We start from the raw sequence: 25,922 nt of genomic DNA on the forward strand, positions 1-25,922 counted from the left end.
TCCAGTCCCCTTATTCATTTTGTTGCCCTTCTCTGGGCTCACTCCACCTCCAGCACATCCCTTCTGAGGATTGGCAACCAGGACTGGATGGAATATTACAGATGTGGCCACACCAGAGTTTTATAAAGTGGCAGGATTATAGTTTTATCTCTGGAGTAAATTCCCTTTTTAATGCATGCTCATAGTCTGCTGGCTTTGCTTGCTGCGGCTTGACATTGCATGTTATTGCTCAGTCTGTCTTCTACCAAGATCCCAAGATATTTCTCCATCCTTGATTCCCCCAGAGGTTCTCCCCCTAGTGAGTAACTTGTGTTTATGTTCTTAGCCCCGAGGTGCATTATTTTACATTTTTTAACATTAAACCTCATTTGTCATGTAGCCGCCCACCCCTTTATTTTAATCAGGTCATCTTGTAAAGTTTCTATAGCCTGTTGTGAAGTTATTACCCTACTAATTTTTGTGTCTTCAGCAAAAACTGAGATTGAACTATCTATACCAACCTCATTTATGAATACGTTTAAACAGAATTGGTCCCAGGACAGAGTCTTGGGATACCCCACTTACCACTCCAGACCATTCTGAGTATATGCTATTTATCACCACCCTTTGGACACACCCCTGTAACCAGTTTTCTATCCAAGAACAAACCCTATGGTCCATGACTAAAGACCTCTATTTTTAAATTAAGCATTTGTGGGGAACTGTATTAAATGCCTTTGTAAAATCCAGATACAACACATCCACAGGCCTTCCCTTTATCTATATGGCCACTCACTTCCTCATAGACTGTTTCAGATCAGCTTGGCAAAAACAACCTTTCGTAAACCCATACTGACACTGCTCGGTTTACTAGGGCTCTGGAAGCAAGGGCTGAAGACATAGAGAATCGCCTTCGGCGAAATAATGTCAGGATTGTGGGTCTCCCAGAAAAGGTGGAGGGTAGGGACCCCACGGTGTTCATTTGGTTGACTGATATCTTTGGTAAAAATGTTTTTTCCTCCTCTATATGCAGTTGAGAGGGCTCACAGGGTCCCCTCTCACCCCCTGCAACCGGGCCGCCCCCGTGTACTATGCTTGCACGTCTCCTTAACAACAATGATAAAGAGACTGTATTGCGTCTCGCAAGAGAACGCCGTGATGTGCAATATAATGGAGTAAGATTTTCATTTTATCCAGACTTCTCGGCGGAGGTCCAAAGGAGTAGAGCGAAGTTCTCTGCAGTTACATAACGCTTGAGGCAAATGCAGGTGATATATGAAGGGTTCATACACATTTTCACCAATAAAATTCCATGACTTTTCCATGACTTCACGTAAATATTCATGACCTAATGTTTCATGAAATGTCTATGTATACATGTTAAATAGGAAGAAAATCCATGTCACACCCAGCATATTTTTACTAAAATAAATGACAATCTTTGTAGTGTACAGTACCTCTGCAGTTAGGGTTTCGTTTCTGGATACAGCGTGACTCAAAATGGTCCCTTGTTTTACAGTGGATGAGATGGAAGCACCGCTGCCGCAGCTGGGAGCCGGTGTCACTTCAGGCGCACGGGTGAAAAAGCCAGCGATCGGATTGGAAGCTGTCAAGCACGCAGCTGCAGACTGGTGCTTTGCACCTTTAGCGTGGCTAGACAGCGCTGCCTCTCCCATGTTCTAAATGTCAAACGTTTTATGACACACACTGAACATTTAGCGGACATGATACAGGACAAGGTCAGAGGCTGCAGACATGATACAGGAGGTGGTCAGAGGCTGCGGACATGATACAGGAGTTGGTCAGAGGCTTCGGACATGATAAAGGAGTTGGTCAGAGGCTGCGGACATGATACAGGAGTTGGTCAAAGGCTGCGGACATGATACAGGAGGTGGTCAGAGGCTGCGGACATGATACAGGAGGTGGTCAGAGGCTTCGGACATGATACAGGAGGTGGTCAGAGGCTGCGGACATGATACAGGAGTTGGTCAGAGGCTGCGGACATGATACAGGAGGTGGTCAGAGACTGCGGACATGATACAGGAGGTGGTCAGAGGCTGCGGACATGATACAGGAGGTGGTCAGAGGCTGCGGACATGATACAGGAGGTGGTCAGAGGCTGTGGACATGATACAGGAGGAGGTCAGAGGCTGCGGACATGATACAGGAGGAGGTCAGAGGCTGCGGACATGATAGAGGAGGTGGTCAGAGGCTGCGGACATGATACAGGAGGTGGTCAGAGGCTGCGGACATGATACAGGAGGTAGTCAGAGGCTGCGGACATGATACAGGAGGTAGTCAGAGGCTGCAGACATGATACAAGAGAAGGTCAGAGACTGCAGACATGATAGAAGATCACCGGGGAAGCAGAGAGCACTGGAGGAGCTGAAGGGCACGGGGGGGGGGGAACTGGAGAGAATTAAGGGGGGGTTTGGAAAGCATTTAAAGGGGGGTTGGAAGGCGCAGGGGGGGAGCATGGAAAACCAGGGGGATGGAGAGCACAGGGGGAGAGGGGGGGACTGGAAAGCACTGTCTGGGGGGAACTGGAAATCACTGAGGGGGGAGCCAGGGAGATGGAGAGCACTGGGGGAGCCAGAAAGCATGGGAGGGGGAAGAGATGAAAAGCACTGTGGTGAGCTGAAGAGCACCGAGGGGGCTAAGAGCACGGGGGGGGAGCTTAAGGACACTGGGGGGACTAAGAGCACTGGGGGTGCTAAAGAACACTGTGGGAGGGGCTAAAGAACACTGGGGGGGCTAAAGAGCACTGGGGGGGGGGGCTAAAGAACACTGGGGGGGCTAAAGAGCACTGAGGGGGGGGCATTTTTACATTCAGCGTATAGCACTGGTAAAGGTAGGTGTCCTTCCGGTTCTGCAGTTTGCCCTTACTGTCAGTCACTGGCCAGCAGCAGCAGCCGAGGAGATGACCCAATCAGGCAGTGGGGAGGGCCAGCCGCGGTTTGCCTGGAGACACTGTGACTGGCTAGCAGCAGCAGTAACAGCCGGGAGATTATCAACCAATGAGGCAGCGGAAGCGTCACTGGAGGGCGGGCCGGCCGCATGAACGTGATGACGCGGGGGTGCAGTAACCGAAGCGGTTACCGTCCCCTTCCGCGTCATCATCACGTGTTGGACGATCGCTGTTTGCGTGTGTGCGGGACCAAAATGCGCGTTTGCCTTTGCACGCAAGCACGGGAGGACGAGGACACTTTACCTATTTTTTTATTATTCTTTTTAACACTGTTGCTTTCATTTTTTTTTTGTATCATTTTTATTGCTGTCACAAGGAATGTAAACATCCTTGTGACAGCAATAGACAGTAGAGATGGGCTCAGCGTATTTGAGTCCCCACGTGCCCAATCCCGCCAGGAAGCTGACACTGCACACCGCTTATTACAGGCACTGAGACATTTCCAATCTGTGCAGCTGCGGATCAGAAAATGTCTCAGTGCCTCTGATTAGCGAAGTGCAGTGTCGGCTTCCTGGTGGGATCGGGGCATGTGGGGACTTGAACACGCCCGGACCCATCTCTAATAGGCAGTGAAAGGTATTCTTTATGGAAAGATCTGGGGTCTATAGGACCCTAAATCCCTCCTCTGCATGTAAAAGCATTCAAAAACGTCAAGATCAGTGCTTCTAGATGCTTTGTTTTTTTAAATGGCGTCAATGGTTTCCCAGTAAACCAGAAGTGATGTCATGTCATCGCTTCTGGGGTACAATTACGAACAGCCAATCAAAGCTGATCCCAATTGTGTTTGGCTGTCCGTCCAGCCAAGCAATGCGCCGGCTGGTCGCTGGGTCTCCTGGTGGGACAGGAGAGCCCAACAGAGCCACGGAAGGCTCTTGCTGCTTGTAATAGTAATAGAGTGGCTGGTGTGCCGCTCCAATTGCTAATACAAGCAAGCCAACCGTTGCCTCTAAATAAATGATACAGGGGAAATGCCTGCAGCTGTAGGCATCAGCTGGGTAAAACCACCGAAAGTCCAGGGATGTACGGGTACATAATGGACGGGAAGTGGTTCATTTGACAAATTTGGCTCCCTTTGATGTCAATACGGTTTGGCATTTGAACTTCTTCCGAACAACACTCCAACTGAACCGAGGACAGTTCATTTCATCTCCAGTGAGGTGACACATCTCCAAAATAAGGAGAATGTTCTGCCCCCTAAGTGGGGAAATGTTCTGCCCCTGAGGGGGATAATCTAGGTTTCCACACTATATATGTGTGTATCATCATCTGCGGGAGATAAAAGACGTCACAGTGACTATGGAGGAAGAGGACGGACATGACGGGGGGAGGGGTTACTGGGTGTAAATAGAAAATAAGATCTTATTACCTCCTCTGCTGCCACTTCCAGCAATGTCTTCTTTCTACTTCCTCCCAACTCACCTCTCACCCGGAACTTCCTGTCTGTACCTGACATCACTTCCTGTCTGCTTTCCATAGAGACTTTCTGCCTCAATATAAGGGAGATTACCACCTTGTGGAGCTCAGAGCAACTACAGCCCTAAGAAACATCGCATAGCGTGAACACAGCCTTGTCATTGCTTCCAAATACTTTTTATTTATTTACTACAGGTATTTATATAGTGCCGCTACTTTACACAGTACTTTACATATATATTGTACATTTACAGGAGTCCCTGCCCTCAAGGAGCTTACAAGCTAGGGTCCTTAACCATGGGCGTCCGCAAGGGAGGGCGAGTGCCCCCCCCTGGAATCCTGGAATATCACACAATTCTTTTTGCCTTATTTCAGCAGTGCACGAGCGCCTGCCCGCCGTCTCTAGCTCCCTCCTCTCTCCGTCCTTTGTCCTCTGCTGCCCTTCCGACAGCTGCAGGGGGCGGGCCGGGGATTCCCTGCTGGCTGCTGCCAGTCAGCTCAGCAAGGGGCGGAGCTGCGGCGCGCAGAGAAGAGAGGAGCCTCAGCGTCAGCGACAGCGTGCGTGCCCTGGAGAGGAGGCGGGAGAGGCAGCGCTGTGGCCGGGAATCGGAGTGAGAGAGCGGCATATGGGTTATGTCATTGCTCAGGTATTACAGCCATTGTCGGAGTGCTATCTGCTCTCCCTTGTAGCCAGTACTGCCTGACACAAAGAGGACCAGACCAGAGTGGCTTGAGAATAGGCAAGTACAGTATATGCATCTTTCTTCTACATGGTTTTAAGATAGTTTTATCCCAGATTTCTTCTTTAAGAAAACAGTTGACTTTCCAAAAATACTTGCTAATGGAAGCATCGGTGTAAGTGTAATCTTGCTTCATATGTGACAGATTAACTTTAAAGATAATTGCAAGAGAGAAAATATGCTAATTAGAACAATAAGACTCAATCAAATTTACAGTATCTATAAAAAGTATTTACCCACTTGGAAGTTTTCATGTTTGCACAGTGGATTTTTTTAAACTGTTCAACAGAAATAGGCTCTTTAATGCCAAAGTGATTTCAAATAATTACAATGAGTATACACCTCTTTAATATGACACACCTTAAAGTGGAGTTCCACCCTAAATTGATACTTACCTACCTACTGGTGTTAGCTTGCTGGGTACATTGGCCAGTTTAGGCATGGCGTCTCTCCTCTTTATATTGATACTTACCTCCATCTTCTCGCTCCGGGTCACCTGAAAAACAAATGGATAATCGCAATTTTTTTTTATTTTTTACTTACATTGTAGAGAACATATACCTACCTTACTTCCTTCTTCCTCCCCCTCAGCGGCCACGGCAATTCGTCACTTCCTGGCTTTTGCAATGATTCCTGAACGTCATCGCTCTCATGAATCATTGCGCCTGCACCGGCCCCGACGTAAGTTCCGGGGCGCGCGCGTCATTCCCTTCTAAACAGCTTCTGGGCACGGAGGGATGACGCGCGCGACCCAGAAGTGACGGCGGGGCCGGTGCAGTGCATCGTGGGACCGAAGAAGAAGGAAGAGGAGGCCGAAGAGGATCGCGCTGGCTTCAAGCTGCCCACACCTGAGATGGCAGCGCTGGAGAATACTTTTTCAAGGTAAGTATTTCTCCTAAAAGGTAAATGCAACCCGGGACAGATCAGAGGCTAGCCATTGTGGAATGTACTAGCCCTGACTGTCCCGGGGGTATTTTTATTAAAAAAAATGTCCCAGGGTGGAACTCCGCTTTAATAATCAGTGGCACAGCTAATTTTTTTGTAAAGTCACATCTTTAGGTAAATTGGGACCACTAGTTTGTGTGGTTAAGGAGTTTTAGTTTATAGTATAAATATACATGTAAGTGGAAGGTTCTGGCAAGTTGGCATAACCTATACCATGAAGACAAAAGAACAGTCAAAGCAATGCCTTAAAAGATAATTGAAAAGCAAAGTTAGGAGATGGATGGCTATAAGAACATGTCCAAGTCACTTAATATTTACTATAGTTACAGTTGCATAAGCCATTAAGTAGAGTACAGTCATATAAATCATTAAATAGACGCCAATGCAAAAATAAAAATGTGTTATGTTATAGGTTTTTTTTTTTTTTTTTTTATAGGGTATTAACTTTGCCAAAGAAATACCCTCAAAATATTACCTTTTGTCTTGAAAAATAGCAGTGCACTTTCTGGTTTGTGATATTACCTAGAAACTCCTGTGCATACAACTTCATAGTTGTATATCTGCATCATGAAATTTAAAGCATTTCTACCTCTGCGATTTGAAGTGACATTTAGTGATGTCACTAATGTTCTGCTCACTGTTCTCCTTGCTGACATGAGGAAGCAAGGCAATGCCTCTACCCAGTGCTGTATCTTGGCCTAGGCCAACAAGGCCCAGGCCTAGGGCAGCTCTTTGCAGGGGGGCAGCAAAAAAGCTGCACCCCACATGGAAAAAAAACAGCCTCCTCCTGGCTCCCGCACGAAAAGGGTCCCCACCGGCTTGCACTACACTTTTAGTATAGTGCCAGTCCTATGGGGCAAATCAGTCTGGCACCCCCATAAAGCAGTCACACTGCTACCTGCTGGTACTTATGGGCACTAGTAGGCTTCACTGATGGCCACTGATGAGGTGGGACTGATAAGCTGCACTGATGGGCACTAATGAGGCTGGACTGAAGGGCACTGATAGACTGGTTGTGGTCTGTGGTTTACAGATGACAGGGCATGTCATAAACAGGAAGGGGTGTGGCCTTTACAGGAAGAGGTGGGTCATATTTAAATTAGGGGCTGCACAAGTTTAGTCTGGCCTAGGGCAGCACAAAACCTAAATACACCACTGCCTCTACCAAGATAGTTGCCTCTACCCAGTGATACAATGCAGAATAAGACATGGTAGGTCAGTAAGTTCAGTATAGGGGTAAGGTCAGCTACAGGAAGACCAGACGAAGTATTGGTTTCTGGTCCTTTGCCCTCTGCCTGCCTTTTTTGGGCAAGGCTTCCATAGTTAACTTAAGAAAATGTAAAAAAGTATGGCTCAGCTGTAAAAAATTTTAACAACCTTTTAACAACAGGCCATGAACCAAAAATGAGTGACCATGCTATATGGAGACTAGTGAGGCAGACATCAAGAGACTTATGACAACTCTAAAGGTGTTACAAGCCTCAGTGGGTGAGATTGGAGAAACTTAGATTTTGAAGTTACAGTATCTAAAGGAGATCCTATCATCTGGGAAGACCAACATTTACCTTTTTGTCCATCAGACTAAACTCTAATGTTTGGCACATGCCATATACTTTACATCATCAGTAACACACCATCCTCACTATGAAACATGGTGGTGGCAGCAGCATTATGCTATGTGGATGTTTGCAGAAGGCACCAGAAGGCTTGTGAGAGCAGATGGTAGAATGAATACAGTATAACACTGGGAAATCCTTTTAGAATTTCTGATGCAGTCTGCAAGAAACATAAGCCTTTGGAGTGAGATTTATCTTCTTGACCCGCTCTAAAGGGGGGTCATATTTGCTATATATATATATATATATATATATATATATATAATATATTCTTTGCAGGGAGTGCCTGGAGTACCTAGTGGTGCAGGAAAACCTGGTAGCACAGGGAAAATAGGTAAACAGGTAAGACTAAAGAGGGATCTATGGGGACCCTGGCCTGCTCTAAAGAGGATCTATGGGGACGCTGCTCTAAAGAGGATCTATGGGGGACCCTGGTCTGGCCTGCTCTAAAGGGGGATCTATAGGGATGAAAAGGGGCGGAGCATGGGTGATCTTAAAATGATGCCCCCCCCCTGAAAAAGTTCTGTGGACGCCCATGTCCTTAACTCATGTTCATGCATACACATACTAGGGCCAAATTAGACAGGAGCCTATTAACCTACCAGCATGTCTTTGGAGTGTGGGAGGAAATAAGTGAAGCTCTGAAATTCTTCCAGAAGAAAAAATGAAAAAATCCATGCTGATGGAAAATAGTGAACAAATGAAATGGCTGCAGCCTACCTTCAAAAGAGGTATATGTCTCTGGGAGGAGCAATATACCATTTGAGAAATAGAAAAGAGAAGGAAGGTACTGGCGCTGCCAGAATGATCAAGTGTAAATAAATATATAAAAAGTGTAAATGTCTCTCAGGGGAGCGATGTGTATAATAATGTAAAAACATGTACTATAATCAATATGCAATAAATATATAAATAAACAATAACTCACAAATTCAATTAATAGAGTGTAAAGGTGAAAGAGTGCAATAAAAATAATATAAAGTGACTGGGTGCCGAAGTACCTTAAATAAGGTAAAAAACGGTAAAAACCAGTGATTAGATGCTAAAAACCATAATAAATGGGAAAGGGAATAAAGTGACAGTGCTCTTAAATGGGAAAGCTCCCAAAAATGCCAAACAAGAAAGGTGAAATAGTGGATTTAGAGGGAATGATATTAGTGAAATAAGCCAAAAGTAAAAGTGAATCCACATATAATAGTGACCACAATTCCAAATGAAAAAACCAAAACTAATAGTAATAAATATAGCAGCAAATTCAGACGCGGGTGACACTGGTGTCGATTAATAAGTGTCACATGGCAAAACAAGTGACTGAGTAGGTAAGTCCATCTAATATTAAAAGTTCTTAATAGATGCAATAGGTGACTCCCTTCCGGTCCTAGGTAATTGTGAGGTGACACGCTTCTAAAGATAACACGTGCAGGTGAATCCTGTGTACCCCCAATGGATTGCACACTCACCAGAAACTGGTACCCCTACAGGGGTAACAAGCGTAGTAGAGGTTGGAGATGACTTGCCTCTGGTAACTTCAATATGGAATGTATATCATATCCATTGACCCTCATGGAATAGGCGATCGTGTATAAAATGAAGATCCCGATCTTGTCTCTCGGTCTCCGACGATCAGTTAAAACCACAGCCCTGGGTGCATATCAAACTATCCTGTTCAAGTAATATATGGAACTAGAAAACGTACAATTTCCAGGGAAATTGTGGGAAGTGTGTTTTCCGCCACCACACTAGTTTAGAACATTCCGCCATTCATTCCTGAACATTTACATGAAAATAAGGGAGTGGCAGCAGTTTAGAAATTGGCCCCATAGGAATGAATGGCGGAATGTTCCGGAAACTACCGGTGGCGGGAAGAACACTTCACACAGTTTCCCCACTGTAGTTTTGAACATTCCGCCATTCATTCCTATGGGGCCAATTTCACGGCCTGAGTTGGAAACAAACGGTCATAGTGTAAAAACTATAAAGCCCACAGCTTAGAGACATATACTGTAGGAATCACAAGACCCAGGCCGACATTTTATTGTATAGTATGTCTATGAAGGCACAGTCACAGGTTAGAAAACGGCTTTGAAATTTGAGACAGTTTCAGTGGAGTTTCAATGAATGTCAATGGACGGCGTGAGTTGGAAACAAACGGTCATAGTGTAAAAACTATTTGGGCTATGGCTTAGATGTGGACATGTTAAGTGGCAGCAGGGATGGCTGAACATGTTGATGCAACATTTGTGTATGTGGCCTTAAAAATGAGGGAGTGGCAGCAGTTTAGACACCCTCACGGAATCTTCATCTCCACTGTTTTTGAACATTCCGCCATTCATTCCTATGGGGCCAATTTTGCAATTTCGCAAACCCTTCAGCGAAACCTTCCAAAAAATAATAGCAACGCGATCAGGAGCGATCTGCTCGTTTCGGTATATTTCTTGTCTATGTAGTGTAAAAACTGTGGGAGGAGTTAGGGTGCCAAATTTTCCCATAGGCTTTTACTATAATAAGAATAATATATATATATCTGAAAGAATATTAAGGGTACTTGCCATAGGCAAGAACACTTAATAACCAAAGAAGTATGAAAGGAAAAGGAAAAAAGAGAAAAAGGAATAGAAAGAGAGAAAAGATTAAAACCGATTCTGTCCCCCTAGACCTGAAGGAGCCTGAAGATATGCCACCCACGGGTTCCATACTTTCTTAAACCTGGTTTGACTATCTTTACGGATACTGGTCAGTTTTTCGATAATTATGACATTTTATGTTTGACCATCACAATATTTAGCACCAATAATTTCCATAAACGCGCTATGGTTATTTTAGCTGCTAGAAGAATAAACAAGATGAGGGTACGTAAATGTCTAGGGATCTCCCCCGACAGGTCAGCAAACAGCGCCGTCTTGGCAGGCCTGGGAATATTCTGCCCCGTCACCGAATGGATCATGTTGATCATCCTGATCCAGAAGCGCCGGACCTTCGGACAGGACCACCAGACATGGTACATATCACCCTCCTGTCCACATCCCCTAAAGCACAGGGACGAGGTACCAGGATACAGCTTTGCCAATCTTGATGGAGCCAGATAAAGTATCTGTGTTTTTAAAACTGATAAAGTGCAAACACATATGCAAAATAATAAAGTGCAAATACAGTCTCTGTGCAATATTTCGATTTAAAATGCCGTAAGGTGCTTCCATAAAGTGCTGGAACATTGACTGCAGACAAAAATCCTACATTGCATTTCTCCAAGAAAACCCATTTCCAGGCAGGGAAGATTCCAACCATGCAGGATAGATACTTCTCTACTGTCCACCACAATGGCTTTCGTGACCAAAAAGCTTGTGGGGCAAGTATTTTGTTATAGCTAAATCAGTTCCAACAGATTTAGGACCTGGAGTGCAGGTATATATTTCTTATGGGTACTATCGGATCTCAATTGATTACTTTAGCTACTATAGCACCCTCTAGTTTGTGCTAGTTGTTAATGTAGCTTTGTTACTGTAAGTAAATTTAGTTAGCTCAGGGCTAAGCCTGAGCTGTGAATTTGGGTCAGAGTTCAGTGAGTCAGGGCTGGATGACTCATCCTGACAGCTCCTCTGGTGCCCCCCCCTCGTCTAGAAGGTTGTAGAAACTTCTAGAGCTAGTGGGTGGAGGTTAGGAGGAGCTGCTTTGAATATTTATGAGGGCCTCAGCCAAACCTCAATAAAGGGCTGGCAGGGGACAAAGCTTACCTCATAAATAGACATGAGCCATGCCAGCACGGGCAGTACGGTGGAAAATGGAGATATAGTGCTGCTGTGGAGGCTGTCAGTGGCCCTCTAGAGTGCCTCCTAGTCTGGGTGGGGGTGACCTGGGGCCAGGGCTCGGGTGCTGGAAGGATCCTGCCACAACACACAGAGAAACTCTAAATTCCTGTTTGGCTATGGCACAGGAAGTGAAATCTCCACAATGGGACAGAGATGGTAAAAATTTGACAGGGGTTATAACCCTCCCTTACTCTATCCAAAAAATAAAAGTGCCAATAGTTTTTCTTTAAGGCTCGATAGCGCACCAGGAGCCATTCTGTTGCTGTCAGAGGAGATGATGGTAACCTTAAATCCTCAACACTACCTGTGAAGGGACTGATGTGAATTGTTCAGCTCACAGGTAACAGAAATGGACAGCAAGGAGAGGATTGCTGCCTCTGTTGTTCTTTCTACACGGACTAGGCCGCCCCAACACTCTTACCTGTTTCCAGATGCAATGTCCTGTTCCTACAGAAGAACTTTGGGTGAGGCCTAGTATTTTGATACTACTGCTAAACATGGAGGGGCTCCCGCTACCCAAGACTCTCTAAAAAAAAAAACAAAAAAAAAAAACTGTTGTTTGTTTTCTGCCAACAGACCTATAACCCCCTGCTGACAGAATGTACAGATACAGTAAGTTAGTAACAGGATTGCATTTCTTGTTTCTGTTCTGCAGGTATCGTTATGGATGGCTGTCCCGCTGCTAAGTGATGGACTTTGAGTTTTCTCCTACAGATTGCTGGGGAGGCTTCCCTCTAGGGGGAGGTGCTCCAGCTAAAGCCTTATACTATGCCTATTATGTTAGCTACAGGGACCTGTAGGGAGGATGTGTATATATGTGATGTATATATGGTTCTTTGACAAAGTGTGCATATTTGATACCACTAACTTATTTGTACAAAGCCCCTTCCAAGTTGTTTCCCTCCCCCCCCCCCCCTTTTAGGATGGGATGATATTTTATCCTTCTGGGATGAGGAGTGTTTTTTTCCAGCCGATGGGGACACGGATGCTTTTTAGGTGAGTGTTGCACCCTCTAGTGCTAGGTTATTAGTGTAGGCAAATTTAGTTTGCTCAGGGCTAAGCCTGAGCTGTGAATCTGGGTCAGGGTTCAGTGAATCAGGGCTGGATAACTCATCCTGACAGCTCCTCTGGTGCCTCCCCCGGTCTAGAAGGTTGTAGAAACTTCTAGAGCTAGTGGGTGGAGGTTAGGGGGGAGCTGCTTGGAATATTTATGAGGGCCTCAGCTAATCCCCAGTAAAGGGCTGGCAAGTGGCAAGGCTTACCTCATAAATAGGCATGAAGATATAGTGCTGCTGTGGAGGCTGTCGTGGCCCTGCCACAACACATGGATGAAGCCCTTCCTGGAGGCACTGGAGCAAGTGAGAAGACAGTGTGTGGAGCAGTACCACTGGGGACTTACAAGGGGGGAGACTGCCACATTCAGGGCTGGCGCTACCTATAGGCAAGGTAGGCGCCGGCCAAGAGCGCATATCAGTCGGGGTGGCAGGCAGGGGCATAGCTAAGGAGGTCCAAACTCCCCTCCCAGAGTGTCCATACACAATGCCGCAGCTAGGCAAGTGTAGCCGATCAGCTGCAGCCGGGAGTCGCACAGCAGCCTGTCTCCTCCACGCACTGACAAGATATTTGCCAGCTGTCCCACAGCAGCTGAATCCAGACCTGTGTCCTGGACCTGTGCTACGTGGACAACAGTACTCGCAGAGCATGCAGCAAAATGCCAGGCATGGGACGCTCTCTGCATTCCAGCACCCGGCAATAAAGGAAAACTGTACTGTGGGTGAAGGTATCTCCGTCCACTGTACAAGCAAGGTCCCAGCCTGGAGGGAGAGAGAGCAGCACGGGAACCTCTGATCAGGTAAATGAAATGAACAACAATTGGGCAGTGGAACACGCTGGGATTGTGTGGAACTGAAATTTAACAGATGGGGGGAGAGTGGGGGCTGCCACCCATTACCACTGCCACTCATCCAGACCCATCCCACTGCCATTCATCCCAACTTTTGTTTTGAAGTTTTTGCCCTGTTTATTTTGTGGGACAGGGTACAGCATCTGTAATTGGACTTGTAAATAGCACCAATAAACACAGCACTGTTTGATTCTACTCCATTGAACTGGTATCTGTGCCTGAAAGCGTGCTGACACTAGGGAGCTTTAGTACCTGCTACCTATCCCCAGCTAACACTTGCATTAATATTTTTAGCTCCCAAGTGAATTACTTATCCTTTATTAAACATCACCTGCCATACAGTATAGTTGCCCACCCCTTTATTTTAAGTAAATCATCTTGTAAAGTTTCTGTATACTGTTGTGAAGTTATTGCCCTGCTTAGCTTTGTATCATCAGCTAACACTGGGACTGAACGGTTTATTCCAAACTCTATATAATTTATGAACACGTTAAAGAGAATTGGTCCCAGGACACAGCCCTGGGGTACTCAGCTCACAACTCCAGATCATTCAGAAAATATGGGAATAATCACCACCCTCTGAATGTGCTGCTGTGTTTCCTATCCAGCTACATACCATGTCATGAAATTCCAAACCTTAAATTCCACCTTAATTTGTAAATTAGGCATTTTTGGGGTACCGTATCAAATGTCTCTGTGAAATCCAGATAAACTACAACCACAGGCCTTCCTCAATCCAAATTACAACTTACCTCCACATAGAAAGTTCAAATATTGTTCTGGCAAGAACAGTTCCTCACCAAGCCATGTTGGTCACTACTAATTATACTATTTTCCTCAGCACATTCTTGAATAGAGTTCCTTATCATTCCTTCCAATAGTTTACACACTATTGATGTTAGGCTAATTGAGCTGTAGTTGCCAGGTATATATATATATATATATATATATATCTTTGCCCTTTTTTGGAATATTGGCGCCACATTTACTTTCACCAGTCTGCTGGTACCATTCAAGTCAGTAGGCTAACCCTAAAAATTAGAAACAATGGTCTTGCTGTAACATGGCTAAGTTCTTTGAGTGTAAGCCATCAGGTTCTGGTGATTTATTCACATTATGTTTTTCTAATTTTATTTGAACACTCTGATCTGTCAGCCACAAGGGCTATATTCAATATAATGTTATTAATATTACTGTCTTGCTTATTATACTCCTCCTTTTCCTTCTAATAAACTGAGAAGTAGAATGTATTTAATACAGATGCATTCTCCTTCTCACCTGTGTCTAACTTCCCTAGATCATCTTTTATGGGGTCAATTTGTTCTGAACTCACTTTTTTTTACTACTTTGTATATATTTGAAAAAATATGGGGGATTTTTTTTCTTTTTTACGCTTTCCAGTGATGTGTAATCTAATTTATCTGTCCTAATTTCACTCTTAAATTTATGCTTACACTCTGTTGTTTTGGAATGCCGCTATTGACCCTTCAGTCTTTTCGTTATTAAAGGAATGTTTTTCTTGTTAATAATCCTTTTTATCCTATTATTTAGACACCTAGGATTGAAATGTTGTTCTTTTATACAGTGCCTTGCGAAAGTATTCGGCCCCCTTGAACTTTTCAACCTTTTGCCACATTTCAGGCTTCAAACATAAAGATATAAAACTGTAATTTTTTTTGTGAAGAATCAACAACAAGTGGGACACAATCATGAAGTTGGATATTTCAAACTTTGTTAACAAATAGAAAACTGAAAAATTGGGCGTGCAAAATTATTCAGCCCCATTTACTTTCAGTGCAGTAAACTCTCTCCAGAAGTTAAGTGAGGATCTCTGAATGATCCAATGTTAACCTAAATGACTAATGATGATAAATAGAATCCACCTGTGTGTAATCAAGTCTCCGTATAAATGCACCTGCACTGTGATAGTCTCAGAGGTCCGTTTAAAGCGCAGAGAGCATCATGAAGAACAAGGACCACACCAGGCAGGTCCAAGATACTGTTATGGAGAAGTTTAAAGCCGGATTTGGATACAAAAAGATTTCCCAAGCTTTAAACATCCCAAGGAGCACTGTGCAAGCGATAATATTGAAATGGAAGGAGTATCAGACCACTGCAAATCTACGAAGACCTGGCTGTCCCTCTAAACTTTCAGCTCATACAAGGAGAAGACTGATCAGTGATGCAGCAAAGAGGCCCATGATCACTCTGGATGAACTGCAGAGATCTAAAGCTGAGGTGGGAGACTCTGTCCATAGGACAACAATCAGTCGTATACTGCACAAATCTGGCCTTTATGGAAGAGTGGCAAGAAGAAAGCCATTTCTTAAAGATATCCATAAAAAGTGTAGTTTAAAGTTTGCCACAAGCCACCTGGGAGACACACCAAACATGTGGAAGAAGGTGCTCTGGTCAGATGAAAGCAAAATCTAACTTTTTGGCAACAATGCAAAACGTTATGTTTGGCGTAAAAGCAACACATCTCATCACCCTGAACACACCATCCGCCCTGTCAAAACATGGTGGTGGCAGCATCATGGTTTGGGCCTGCTTTTCTTCAGCAGGGACAGGGAAGATGGTTAAAATTGATGGGAAGATGGATGGAGCCAAATAAAGGTGTAATGTTCCGGTACCTTTGGTACCCTAAATTACACTTTCCACAAGTGTATGCGCCCTACCATTTACTTTTGGAAAGGTGCGCATACACCTTTAAGACTGGAGCTGTCATCACTTAGCGCCGGACTAGATGGCTATTTAAGGCGTCGGTTCTCACTCACATGTGTTCGTTCAAACACCCTTATCTGGATGCTAACCTTGCTTGAAGCTTCCATGCTTGCAAGCTTACTTCGCTGACGGAACCTCGCTGCGCTGATCCCTGTATCCCGCTACTGGATCATCCGCCTCTCCTGAACCACCCTTCGGCTGTATCGCTAATAGTGCTAAGTACCCCGCAGGGGAATTCTCTATAAACTTATACTAAGCTTACACTATCTAGCTCTGCATAGTAGAGACTGTTTATCACATCTGCATAAACTAGATTGCTAGCTCTTGAGACTACTGCTACTTTTCTGCACTGGGTTGATCTCTTTTGTATGTCCACCTGCTATTCTATCATCTGCTATCATACAACATTGCTAAACCTTCCTGCATCCATCTGCTACTGTCTCACCTTCAAGTGTCTATCACCTACCACCTCCACTCAACCTATCCCTCAACCTTCATCATTGTGTTACCACATGCATAAAGTCACTCTAAGAACCAGCTTGCTAATTGTGTGTATTTACTGGCTGAAATAAGACCTTCCACACATGATGAGTCATTGAGGTTGGGAATGGTATCTCAGCATATCTCTTACATGGCTACTGACGTGGAACTATTTCTGCAGCTGAAAATCCACACCATATAAAAACGCAGGAGCGTTACAGATTGAACGAACCTAAAAATGGATTCAGCAGAAATAGTTCCAGAAATAACCACTCAGGTGACACAATTAAAACAGCAAGTATCTGCGTTAATACACGCACTTGCTGAATTAAAAGAAGACAATCAGGCTCTGTCGCAGCAGGTAATTAGACTGACACAACTTACCTCTGCTCAGTCCCCTGAACCCAAGATAAATCCCCCTTTGGTATTTACAGGCGATCGCAAAAAATTTCGCGAATTTAAAAACGCATGTGAGTTACTTTTTTTGCTAAAACCTCGTACCTACCTTACTGATCACATTAAGGTTTGTACTATTATTTCTTACCTATCAAGCGATCCTCGAGCCTGGGCAGATTCTCTTTTTGAGAAAAACGACCAGCTTCTCAACTCCTATGCCTTGTTCCTGGCAGAGCTCACTAGCCTATATGATGACCCCAATAGGCAGAGTACTGCTGATCTTCAGTTAAGATCCTTGAAACAAGGAAGGAGGCCTGTGGAAGACTTTGTCGCAGAGTTCAAGAGATGGACCCTTGATTCAGAATGGAATGATGCATCTCTGAAAACCCAATTTAGGCTTGGCCTATCAGAAGCCGTTAAGGACGAGCTCGCCCGAGCGGATCTGCCAAAAACCCTGGATGCATTAATACAACTCAGTATTACCATAGATAGAAGACTACGAGAAAGAAAGGCTGAAAAGATGGGAATGCCATTATCCGTTTCCTCTTGGAGTCTGGCCGTTCCTATAGAGGTAAGAACCATACGCCCACCGCTATCAACTATGGAAAAAGCCAAAAGACGAAATGAAAATCTCTGCTTGTACTGTGCATCCCCGGATCACAAGATAAACGTCTGTCCCCTAGTCAACAAAAAGAAGGGTGAGTGTTCACATGTCTCTCTAGGAGGATTGACAACTTCATTCACTAACCCCTACATTTCTGTTTTTTTGACATTACAGTGGGACCAGAACAGGATTACTACTAAGGCCATGATTGACACAGGATCTTGTGGAAATTATATGGATATATGTTTTGCTGCTTTAAATAAAATTCCTATTATTTCTAAACTCAAACCTGTCTCAGTAAGTCTTATTACCGGTGTTCCGTTATCCTCTGGTCCGATCACCGATCAGACACAAGCACTTCTAGTCACTATTAACGAGTCTCATAGGGAGACTTCTACCTTCGATTTAATACCATCACCCCACTTTCCCATTGTGTTGGGACTTCCCTGGTTGCACACACACCAACCAACCATAGATTGGAAGAAACGGTCCTTGACCTTCCTTTCTTGTTATTGCGAGGAAACGTGTAACCTCCCGTTTTCCGGGAAGATTCTGTCTGTGGTGACAGATGAGATTGCACCACTATGTTATCAGGATCTTTCTGAGGTTTTTCTTGAGAAAAATGCTCAAGCATTACCTCCTCATCGAGACTATGATTGTAGCATTGATCTACTCCCAAATAGCAAATTGCCGTTCGGTCATGTTTATCCTCTTTCACAGGATGAACTTGCCCATCTCAAAACCTATTTGGATGAGAACTTGGAAAAAGGTTTTATTAGACCTTCCACTTCTTCCACAGCAGCAGGACTCTTTTTTGTTCGCAATAAAGATTCAAGTCTCAGACCTATCATCGACTACAGGAAATTGAATGCTATCACAATAAAAGATCGCTATCCTCTACCGCTTATCCCTGAGCTCATTGAGCAGGTGCGTGGAGCTACCTATTTTTCAAAATTAGACCTGAAAGGAGCATACAATCTCATTCGAATCCGTGATGGACACGAGTTGAAGACTGCGTTCAGAACTAGATACGGATTGTTCGAATATCTTGTGATGCCATTCGGCCTATGCAATGCCCCTGCAGTTTTCCAACGATTTATAAACGATATTTTTAAAGACTTACTAGATGTCTGTGTTGTGGTATATCTGGACGATATACTTATATATTCACGGACCCTGTCTGAACACATAAGACATGTAAGACTTGTATTATCGAGATGGCTTGCACATAATCTTTATGTGAAGCTGAAGAAATGCTTGTTCCATAAAGATGAGGTACTCTTTCTAGGCTACATCATATCCAAAACAGGAATCGAGATGGACATGAGTAAAATATCCTGCATTCAGGATTGGCCTACACCAACTACACGCAAGGCGCTACAGCGATTCCTGGGATTTTCAAATTTCTACAGGAAGTTCATAAAAAACTTTTCTGCTATTGTGAGACCCCTCACACAGCTCACTAGCATAAAAATACCATTTAAATGGTCAGAAGAAGCAAATAAGGCTTTCCACTTGTTAAAGACAAGGTTTACTTCCGCTTCCATATTACGCCATCCAGACCCATCCCTCCAATACATTCTGGAGGTAGATGCGTCAAACCTGGCAGTAAGAGCAATACTCTCCCAACGACCTACCCCCACTTCACCCAGTCGCCTTTTTTTCTAAATCCCTGAGCAGTCCCGAGATAAATTACCCCGTGGGTGAGAAGGAACTGCTTGCTATAAAATTGGCTCTGGAAAATTGGCGACATTTACTCGAAGGCACCCAATTACCAATAATTATATACACCGACCATAAAAACCTCCAATATCTTCAGACTAGCAAAACTCTCTCGCATCGACAGGTACGATGGTCACTATTCTTTCTAAGGTTTAACTTCCTAGTGACCTACACACCTGCAGATAAGAACAAAAAGGCGGATGCACTATCACGACTAACTGAAGAAAACTACTTTGAAATTCCTTCCGTTCCTATAATACATCACAAACGCATTATTGGAGTTGTCCGTTCCTTGAAGGAAGAGGTTCTGCATGGTATAAGGTTGGATTCACCCCCACCACAACTAACTACAGATGCAGAAGGCTTCCTCTACTACAACGACAAACTTTACATACCACCTACCCTACGCACCAAGATCTTGGAATTATCGCATGATGTGCCTATGGCAGGACATCTGGGTATGACAAAGACTTTCAATTTGATTTCTCGGCAATTCTGGTGGCCTGACATGAAAACATCTATACAAAAATTCGTCTCTTCATGCAATGTCTGTGCCAGGTCCAAAATTGACACTACGAGACCATCCGGTCTACTATGCAGTCTACCAATACCCCAAACTCCATGGGAGGTTCTGTCATTGGACTTCATCGTAGAATTGCCTCCTTCCAAAGGATTTAATACCATCTTGGGGTCAGTGGACCATCTGACAAAGATGGCACATTTCATTGCTATTCGCAGACTACCTTCGTCCAAACAAACGGCAGAACTCCTGATGAAACATGTCTTCAGATTACATGGTATCCCAAAAACTCTTTTGTCTGACCGTGGATCCCAATTTATTTCTAAATTCTGGCAAGAACTATGTCACATACTACGGATTGAGCGGAAGCTCACTTCTCCTTACCATCCGCAGACCAACGGACAGACTGAAAGAGTCAACCAATGCATCGAGCAGTATTTACGTTGTTACACTTCTTACCAACAGGATGATTGGTTGGATCTTCTCCCCCTGGCAGAATTTGCCTACAACAACGCAACTCACAGTACAACCAAGCAGAGTCCGTTCTACTTGAACTATGGGTTCCATCCCTCTATTCTCCCTCCACGCATCCTTCCTTCAAATAACCCAGTAGCCTCAGACTATCTTTCCCAAATAAAGGATTCTCTGGGTTTACTAAATACTACCATTGCACACGCTCACAGTCAACAAAAGAAGTACTATGATCTTCGTAGAAGACCTTCTCCACAGTATACTATCGGGGACCTCGTTTGGCTCTCAACAAAAAACTTGAGACTGAAGATCCCTAGCAAAAAGCTTGGACCTCTGTTCTTGGGACCTTTCCCAATCAAGAAACTTATTGAAAAAGCTGCACTGCAGCTTACATTGCCAATGGACCTAAAAATCCATCCCATTTTCCATGTGTCGCTACTAAAACCCCATGTTCCGGACCAAGGAATAAGGCCTAATATTCCACCTCCCCCTCCTGTACAAGTTGAAGGTGGAGAAGAATACGAGATAAAAGAGATTCTGGATTCTCGTATCTACAGAAGAAGACTTCAGTACTTGGTTAGATGGAAGAACTATGGGCCCCAAGACGACACCTGGCTAAACACCTCTGACATACATGCCTCTAGATTAATCCGCAATTTTCATGCGAGATACCCAGACAAACCAGCTCCAGAGGCCTTCAGGAGCAGGCCTTAAGGGGGGGGGGGGGGTATTGTAATGTTCCGGTACCTTTGGTACCCTAAATTACACTTTCCACAAGTGTATGCGCCCTACCATTTACTTTTGGAAAGGTGCGCATACACCTTTAAGACTGGAGCTGTCATCACTTAGCGCCGGACTAGATGGCTATTTAAGGCGTCGGTTCTCACTCACATGTGTTCGTTCAAACACCCTTATCTGGATGCTAACCTTGCTTGAAGCTTCCATGCTTGCAAGCTTACCTCGCTGACGGAACCTCGCTGCGCTGATCCCTGTATCCCGCTACTGGATCATCCGCCTCTCCTGAACCACCCTTCGGCTGTATCGCTAATAGTGCTAAGTACCCCGCAGGGGAATTCTCTATAAACTTATACTAAGCTTACACTATCTAGCTCTGCATAGTAGAGACTGTTTATCACATCTGCATAAACTAGATTGCTAGCTCTTGAGACTACTGCTACTTTTCTGCACTGGGTTGATCTCTTTTGTATGTCCACCTGCTATTCTATCATCTGCTATCATACAACATTGCTAAACCTTCCTGCATCCATCTGCTACTGTCTCACCTTCAAGTGTCTATCACCTATCACCTCCACTCAACCTATCCCTCAACCTTCATCATTGTGTTACCACATGCATAAAGTCACTCTAAGAACCAGCTTGCTAATTGTGTGTATTTACTGGCTGAAATAAGACCTTCCACACATGATGAGTCATTGAGGTTGGGAATGGTATCTCAGCATATCTCTTACATGGCTACTGACGTGGAACTATTTCTGCAGCTGAAAATCCACACCATATAAAAACGCAGGAGCGTTACAAAAGGACCATTCTGGAAGAAAACCTGATGGAGTCTGCAAAAGCCCTTAGACTGGGACATAGATTTGTCTTCCAACACGACAATGATCCAAACAATAAAGCAAAATCTACAATGGAATGGTTCACAAATAAAAGTATCCAGGTGTTTGAATGGCCAAATCAAAGTCCAGACCTGAATCCAATCGAGAATATGTGGAAAGAACTGAAAACTGCTGTTCACAAAAGCTCTCCATCCAACCTCACTGAGCTTGAGCTGTTTTGCAAGAAGGAATGGGCAAAAATTTCAGTCTCTCGATGTGCAAAACTGATAGAGACATACCCCAAGCAACTTACAGCTGTAATCGCAGCAAAAGGTGGCGCTACAACGTGTTAACTTAAGGGGGCTGAATAATTTTGCACGCCCAATTTTTCAGTTTTTTATTTGTTAAAAAAGTTTGAAATATCCAATAAATTTCGTTCCACTTCATGGTTGTGTCCCACTTGTTGATTCTTCACAAAAAATTACAGTTTTATATCTTTATGTTTGAAGCCTGAAATGTGGCAAAAGGTCAAAAAGTTCAAGGGGGCCGAATACTTTCGCAAGGCACTGTATTTATTGCCCATTGGAATTGACTGACAAATGCCATTGTTTAATATGTACTCCAACTTCTTTTTAATGCAAAAATTGTATCCCATTTAGTGGCATGTAGTAGGGTGCATAGCTTAGTAAAGTTGGCTCTTTTGAAATGTATTGCTCTTGCATTACCCTCATGACTTCTTTTCCAATAATTGATGGCAAACGTAATTACTCTGTGATCACTATTTCCCAAGTTATCCGCTACTTCCACATCTGCAATCAGCTCTGTGTTCTTTGAAATTAGTAGGTCCACAGGTGCCTTATCTTTAGTTGGGCCTTTCACCATTTGACTCGTGAAATTGTTCTGCATTACATTTTAAGAAATGACGAGTCTTCGTTCTGTCTGCCCAATCAATATCCGGATAGTTGAACTTTTGCTTGTTTCCATCATACACGTGCCACTTCACAGGCAGATTTAAGGCATCCCCCAAGCAGGCTATTTAAATAATTTGAGCATGTTTAATAATTCACTTTAGGCATCATTAAAACAGCTGCTCCCCATTCAATTTAATTTTTGCATTGATAAATATACACTAGTTACATCATTTATAGGGTTAAAAACAGGAAACAAGGAAAAATAGACAGATACACATCCACTTGAACCTGTGTGTATGTATATGGGTGTATGGCATGTTTATAGCTCTAACAGTAAAGAACCCTTTCCACAATCTAAGGTTAAAACGTCTTTCTTGTAACCTTACATAATGGCTACATGTCCTGTACCTTAGAGTAAACAGTTTATTACAGTTACTGCAGTCGCCTTTGATATATTTGTACATTGTAATCATATCCCCTCTTAAGCGCCTCTTCTCCAGAGTGAATAACTGTAACCCATGCAATTGATTCTAATAGCTGAGCTCCTCCAGGTATCATCAGAAAACTCCTAAACTGATCCTTTTATACGAACCTCTATACCATTAAAAAATAAACTGAACAACATTGGCCCCAAGACAGAACCCAGGGTCCCACTATTCAGTGAATGAGTCATTTATCACTACTTTCTGGACATGTTTATGTAACCAGTTTCCTGTCCATGTACATACAATTTAATCAACTCTAACAGACCTTTTGTTATAGCTTAAACATTGATGAGGTACAAAATTTAGATAAACTCCATGCACTGGACTTCCACCTGTCGATTTCTTACTTACATCCTCATCGAATAACAAGTTGGTCTGACAAGAAGCCCATGCTGGTTGTCACTTATGATACCTTTATCACAGACACATTTCTGTAAGGAGTCCCTTACTATTCCCTAAAATGCCTTACTTACTATTGATGTTAGGCTGGCTGGTCTGTAGCTTCCTGGCATACATCTTGGTATCACCCAGGGCAATGCCCAGCTCTCTATTCCCCCTTGTTTGGCAATGCCTTGTCCATTTGCCTTACAAATTGCCTGAACAGATTTTAAAGATTCTGTTCCCATTGACTTCACTGTGATTTGGATTAAAATTCAGAAAATACGAGAAATTCAGGAAACCTCCTGTGAACTGAAACCAGGAATGTTTCGCTCATTCCTACATCTGTGAGATCTCTGATGTATAACAAGATTAGATTTCTGTGTAAAACATTTCCCGCACTCGAGGCAGGAATATGGCTTCTCACCCGTGTGCAATCTCTGATGTCTAACAAGGTCTGATTTAACTGAAAAACATTTTGCGCATGTGGGGCAGGAATACGGCTTCTCCCCTGTGTGAGATCTCTGATGTTTAACAAGGTCTGATTTTTGTAAAAAACATTTCTCACACTCGAGGCAGGAATACGGCTTCTCCCCGGTGTGAGATTTCTGATGCATAGCAAGATTTGATTTCCATGAAAAACATTTCCCGCACTCAGAGCAAGAATATGGCATCTCCCCCGTGTGCAATCTCTGATGTCGAACAAGGCCTGATTTCAATGAAAAGCATTTACCACATATGGAGCAGGAAAATGGCTTCTCACCCGTGTGAGATCGCTGATGTTTAACCAGGTCTGATTTTTGTAAAAAACATTTTCTACATTTGGGACAGGAATACGGCTTCTCTCCTGTGTGAGATCTCTGATGCTTAATAAGGTCCGATCTGTGTAGAAAACTTTTCCCGCACTCAGGGCAAGAATATGGCTTCTCCCCTGTGTGCAATCTCTGATGTAGAACAAGGCCTGATTTCATTGAGAAACATTTTCCACATGTGGGGCAAGAATATGGCTTCTCTCCCGTGTGGGATCTCTGATGTACAACAAGAGTAGATTTTTGTGAAAAAACATTTCCACATTCAGGGCAGGAATACGGCTTCTCCCCTGTATGAGATCGCTGATGTCTAACAAGGTCTGAACTGTGTAAAAAACATTTACCGCACTCAGGACAGGAACACTGCTTCTCCCCCGTGTGGGATCTCTGATGTCTAACAAGATTTGATTTCTTTGTAAAACATTTCCCACATTCGGGACAGGAATTTGGCTTCTCCCCCGTGTGACACCTGTAATGTCTGACAAGTTCTGATTTATAGAGGAAACATTTTTCGCACTCAGAACAGGAATGAAGCTTCTCCCCCGTGTGAGATCTCTGATGTACAGTAAGACTTGATTTAGAACTAAAACTCTCCTGACAATCAGGACAAGAAAATTCCTCATCTCCCTGAATTCCGGCACCATCCCTCACAGTACGAGGTTGCTCAGAGTCAGAGGGATTTGATGGTCTATCCACACTGTGAAGTCCTCCATCCATAGCTGAGCTCATTGTCTTTTCTCCTGCAAAATCTCTTGTGATGTCCTTATCTTCAATTTTACAACCTGAAGATAAACTAAGACGATCCTTTGAGGGCTCCTCGATGGCCTGTCCTGGAAAAAAATTTAAAACATAAATTGTTATATGAGAGGGTTATTTCACCTAAATCAAGATTCCAACTGGATCAGGTAGATTTTGGTAAACAGATGTTCTCTCTGGATGTTCCAACCAGTTGTGACTTCCACTCTTCAGACCAAGGGCCTTTGTTCCTCCTTCCAGATCACTTCTACATTTACACACAAACTAATGGGGACTGGGAGGTGCATGCTCTTCATACAACCGCAAGCCTAGGCACTGGGTCAAGGGATCTCTGATAAACAACAGGATCAAATTTCAGACTAGAATGTTTATCATAGAACACGTGTTCACAGGACTAGGCTTCTTGTGATTAGAGCTGTTTACACGGGCGATCCGATCAGGTCCACCTGTTAGTATTTCAGGCGGACCTGATCAGACCCCCCCAGTCTGCTCTATAGAGTTGGAGATGTCAGTGGACACATTTCCACTGACACCCATAGCCATCTGATTTGACACTGTCTGCGAGAAACAGACAGCTATTCCCCCATCTGTCTGGCGAAATTGAATGGCAGGCAGTCCGTTTCCATCCAAGTGACTCCCAAAGGAGAGCGGATCTGTGTCCCTGTCTGCTCTGCATAACAAAGTGAACACAAACCTGTCACCTGCCTGCCCAGCGTGGATCAGTGGAGAGATCCCCCGCT

At 43.9% G+C, this 25,922-nt stretch overlaps 3 protein-coding genes across 3 annotated transcripts in view; 1 reads left to right on the forward strand and 2 right to left on the reverse strand.

The window, feature by feature from the left end:
* Nucleotides 1-25,922, reverse strand: part of LOC309550292 (uncharacterized protein) — a 979,642-nt gene that overhangs the window by 778,152 nt on the left and 175,568 nt on the right.
* The window catches only part of LOC309550683 (uncharacterized protein), a 3,164,715-nt gene that overhangs the window by 168,304 nt on the left and 2,970,489 nt on the right, over nucleotides 1-25,922 (forward strand). The window lies entirely within an intron of this gene.
* LOC309550725 (uncharacterized protein) lies at nucleotides 23,633-25,253 on the reverse strand. Its single transcript, XM_082251062.1, has one exon. It carries the CDS (start codon nucleotides 25,153-25,155, stop codon nucleotides 23,911-23,913), a length of 1,245 nt encoding a protein of 414 aa, XP_082107188.1. The 5' UTR covers nucleotides 25,156-25,253; the 3' UTR covers nucleotides 23,633-23,910.

This window comes from Pelophylax lessonae (assembly GCF_965119305.1).
Source record: "Pelophylax lessonae genome assembly, chromosome: 3".
In the NCBI taxonomy this organism is placed as follows: domain Eukaryota; kingdom Metazoa; phylum Chordata; class Amphibia; order Anura; family Ranidae; genus Pelophylax; species Pelophylax lessonae.

What these genes read in the sequence shown, in the direction of transcription:
- LOC309550725 (XM_082251062.1), bottom strand. Translation starts at nt 25,155, where the DNA reads ATGAGCTCAGCTATGGATGGAGGACTTCACAGTGTGGATAGACCATCA.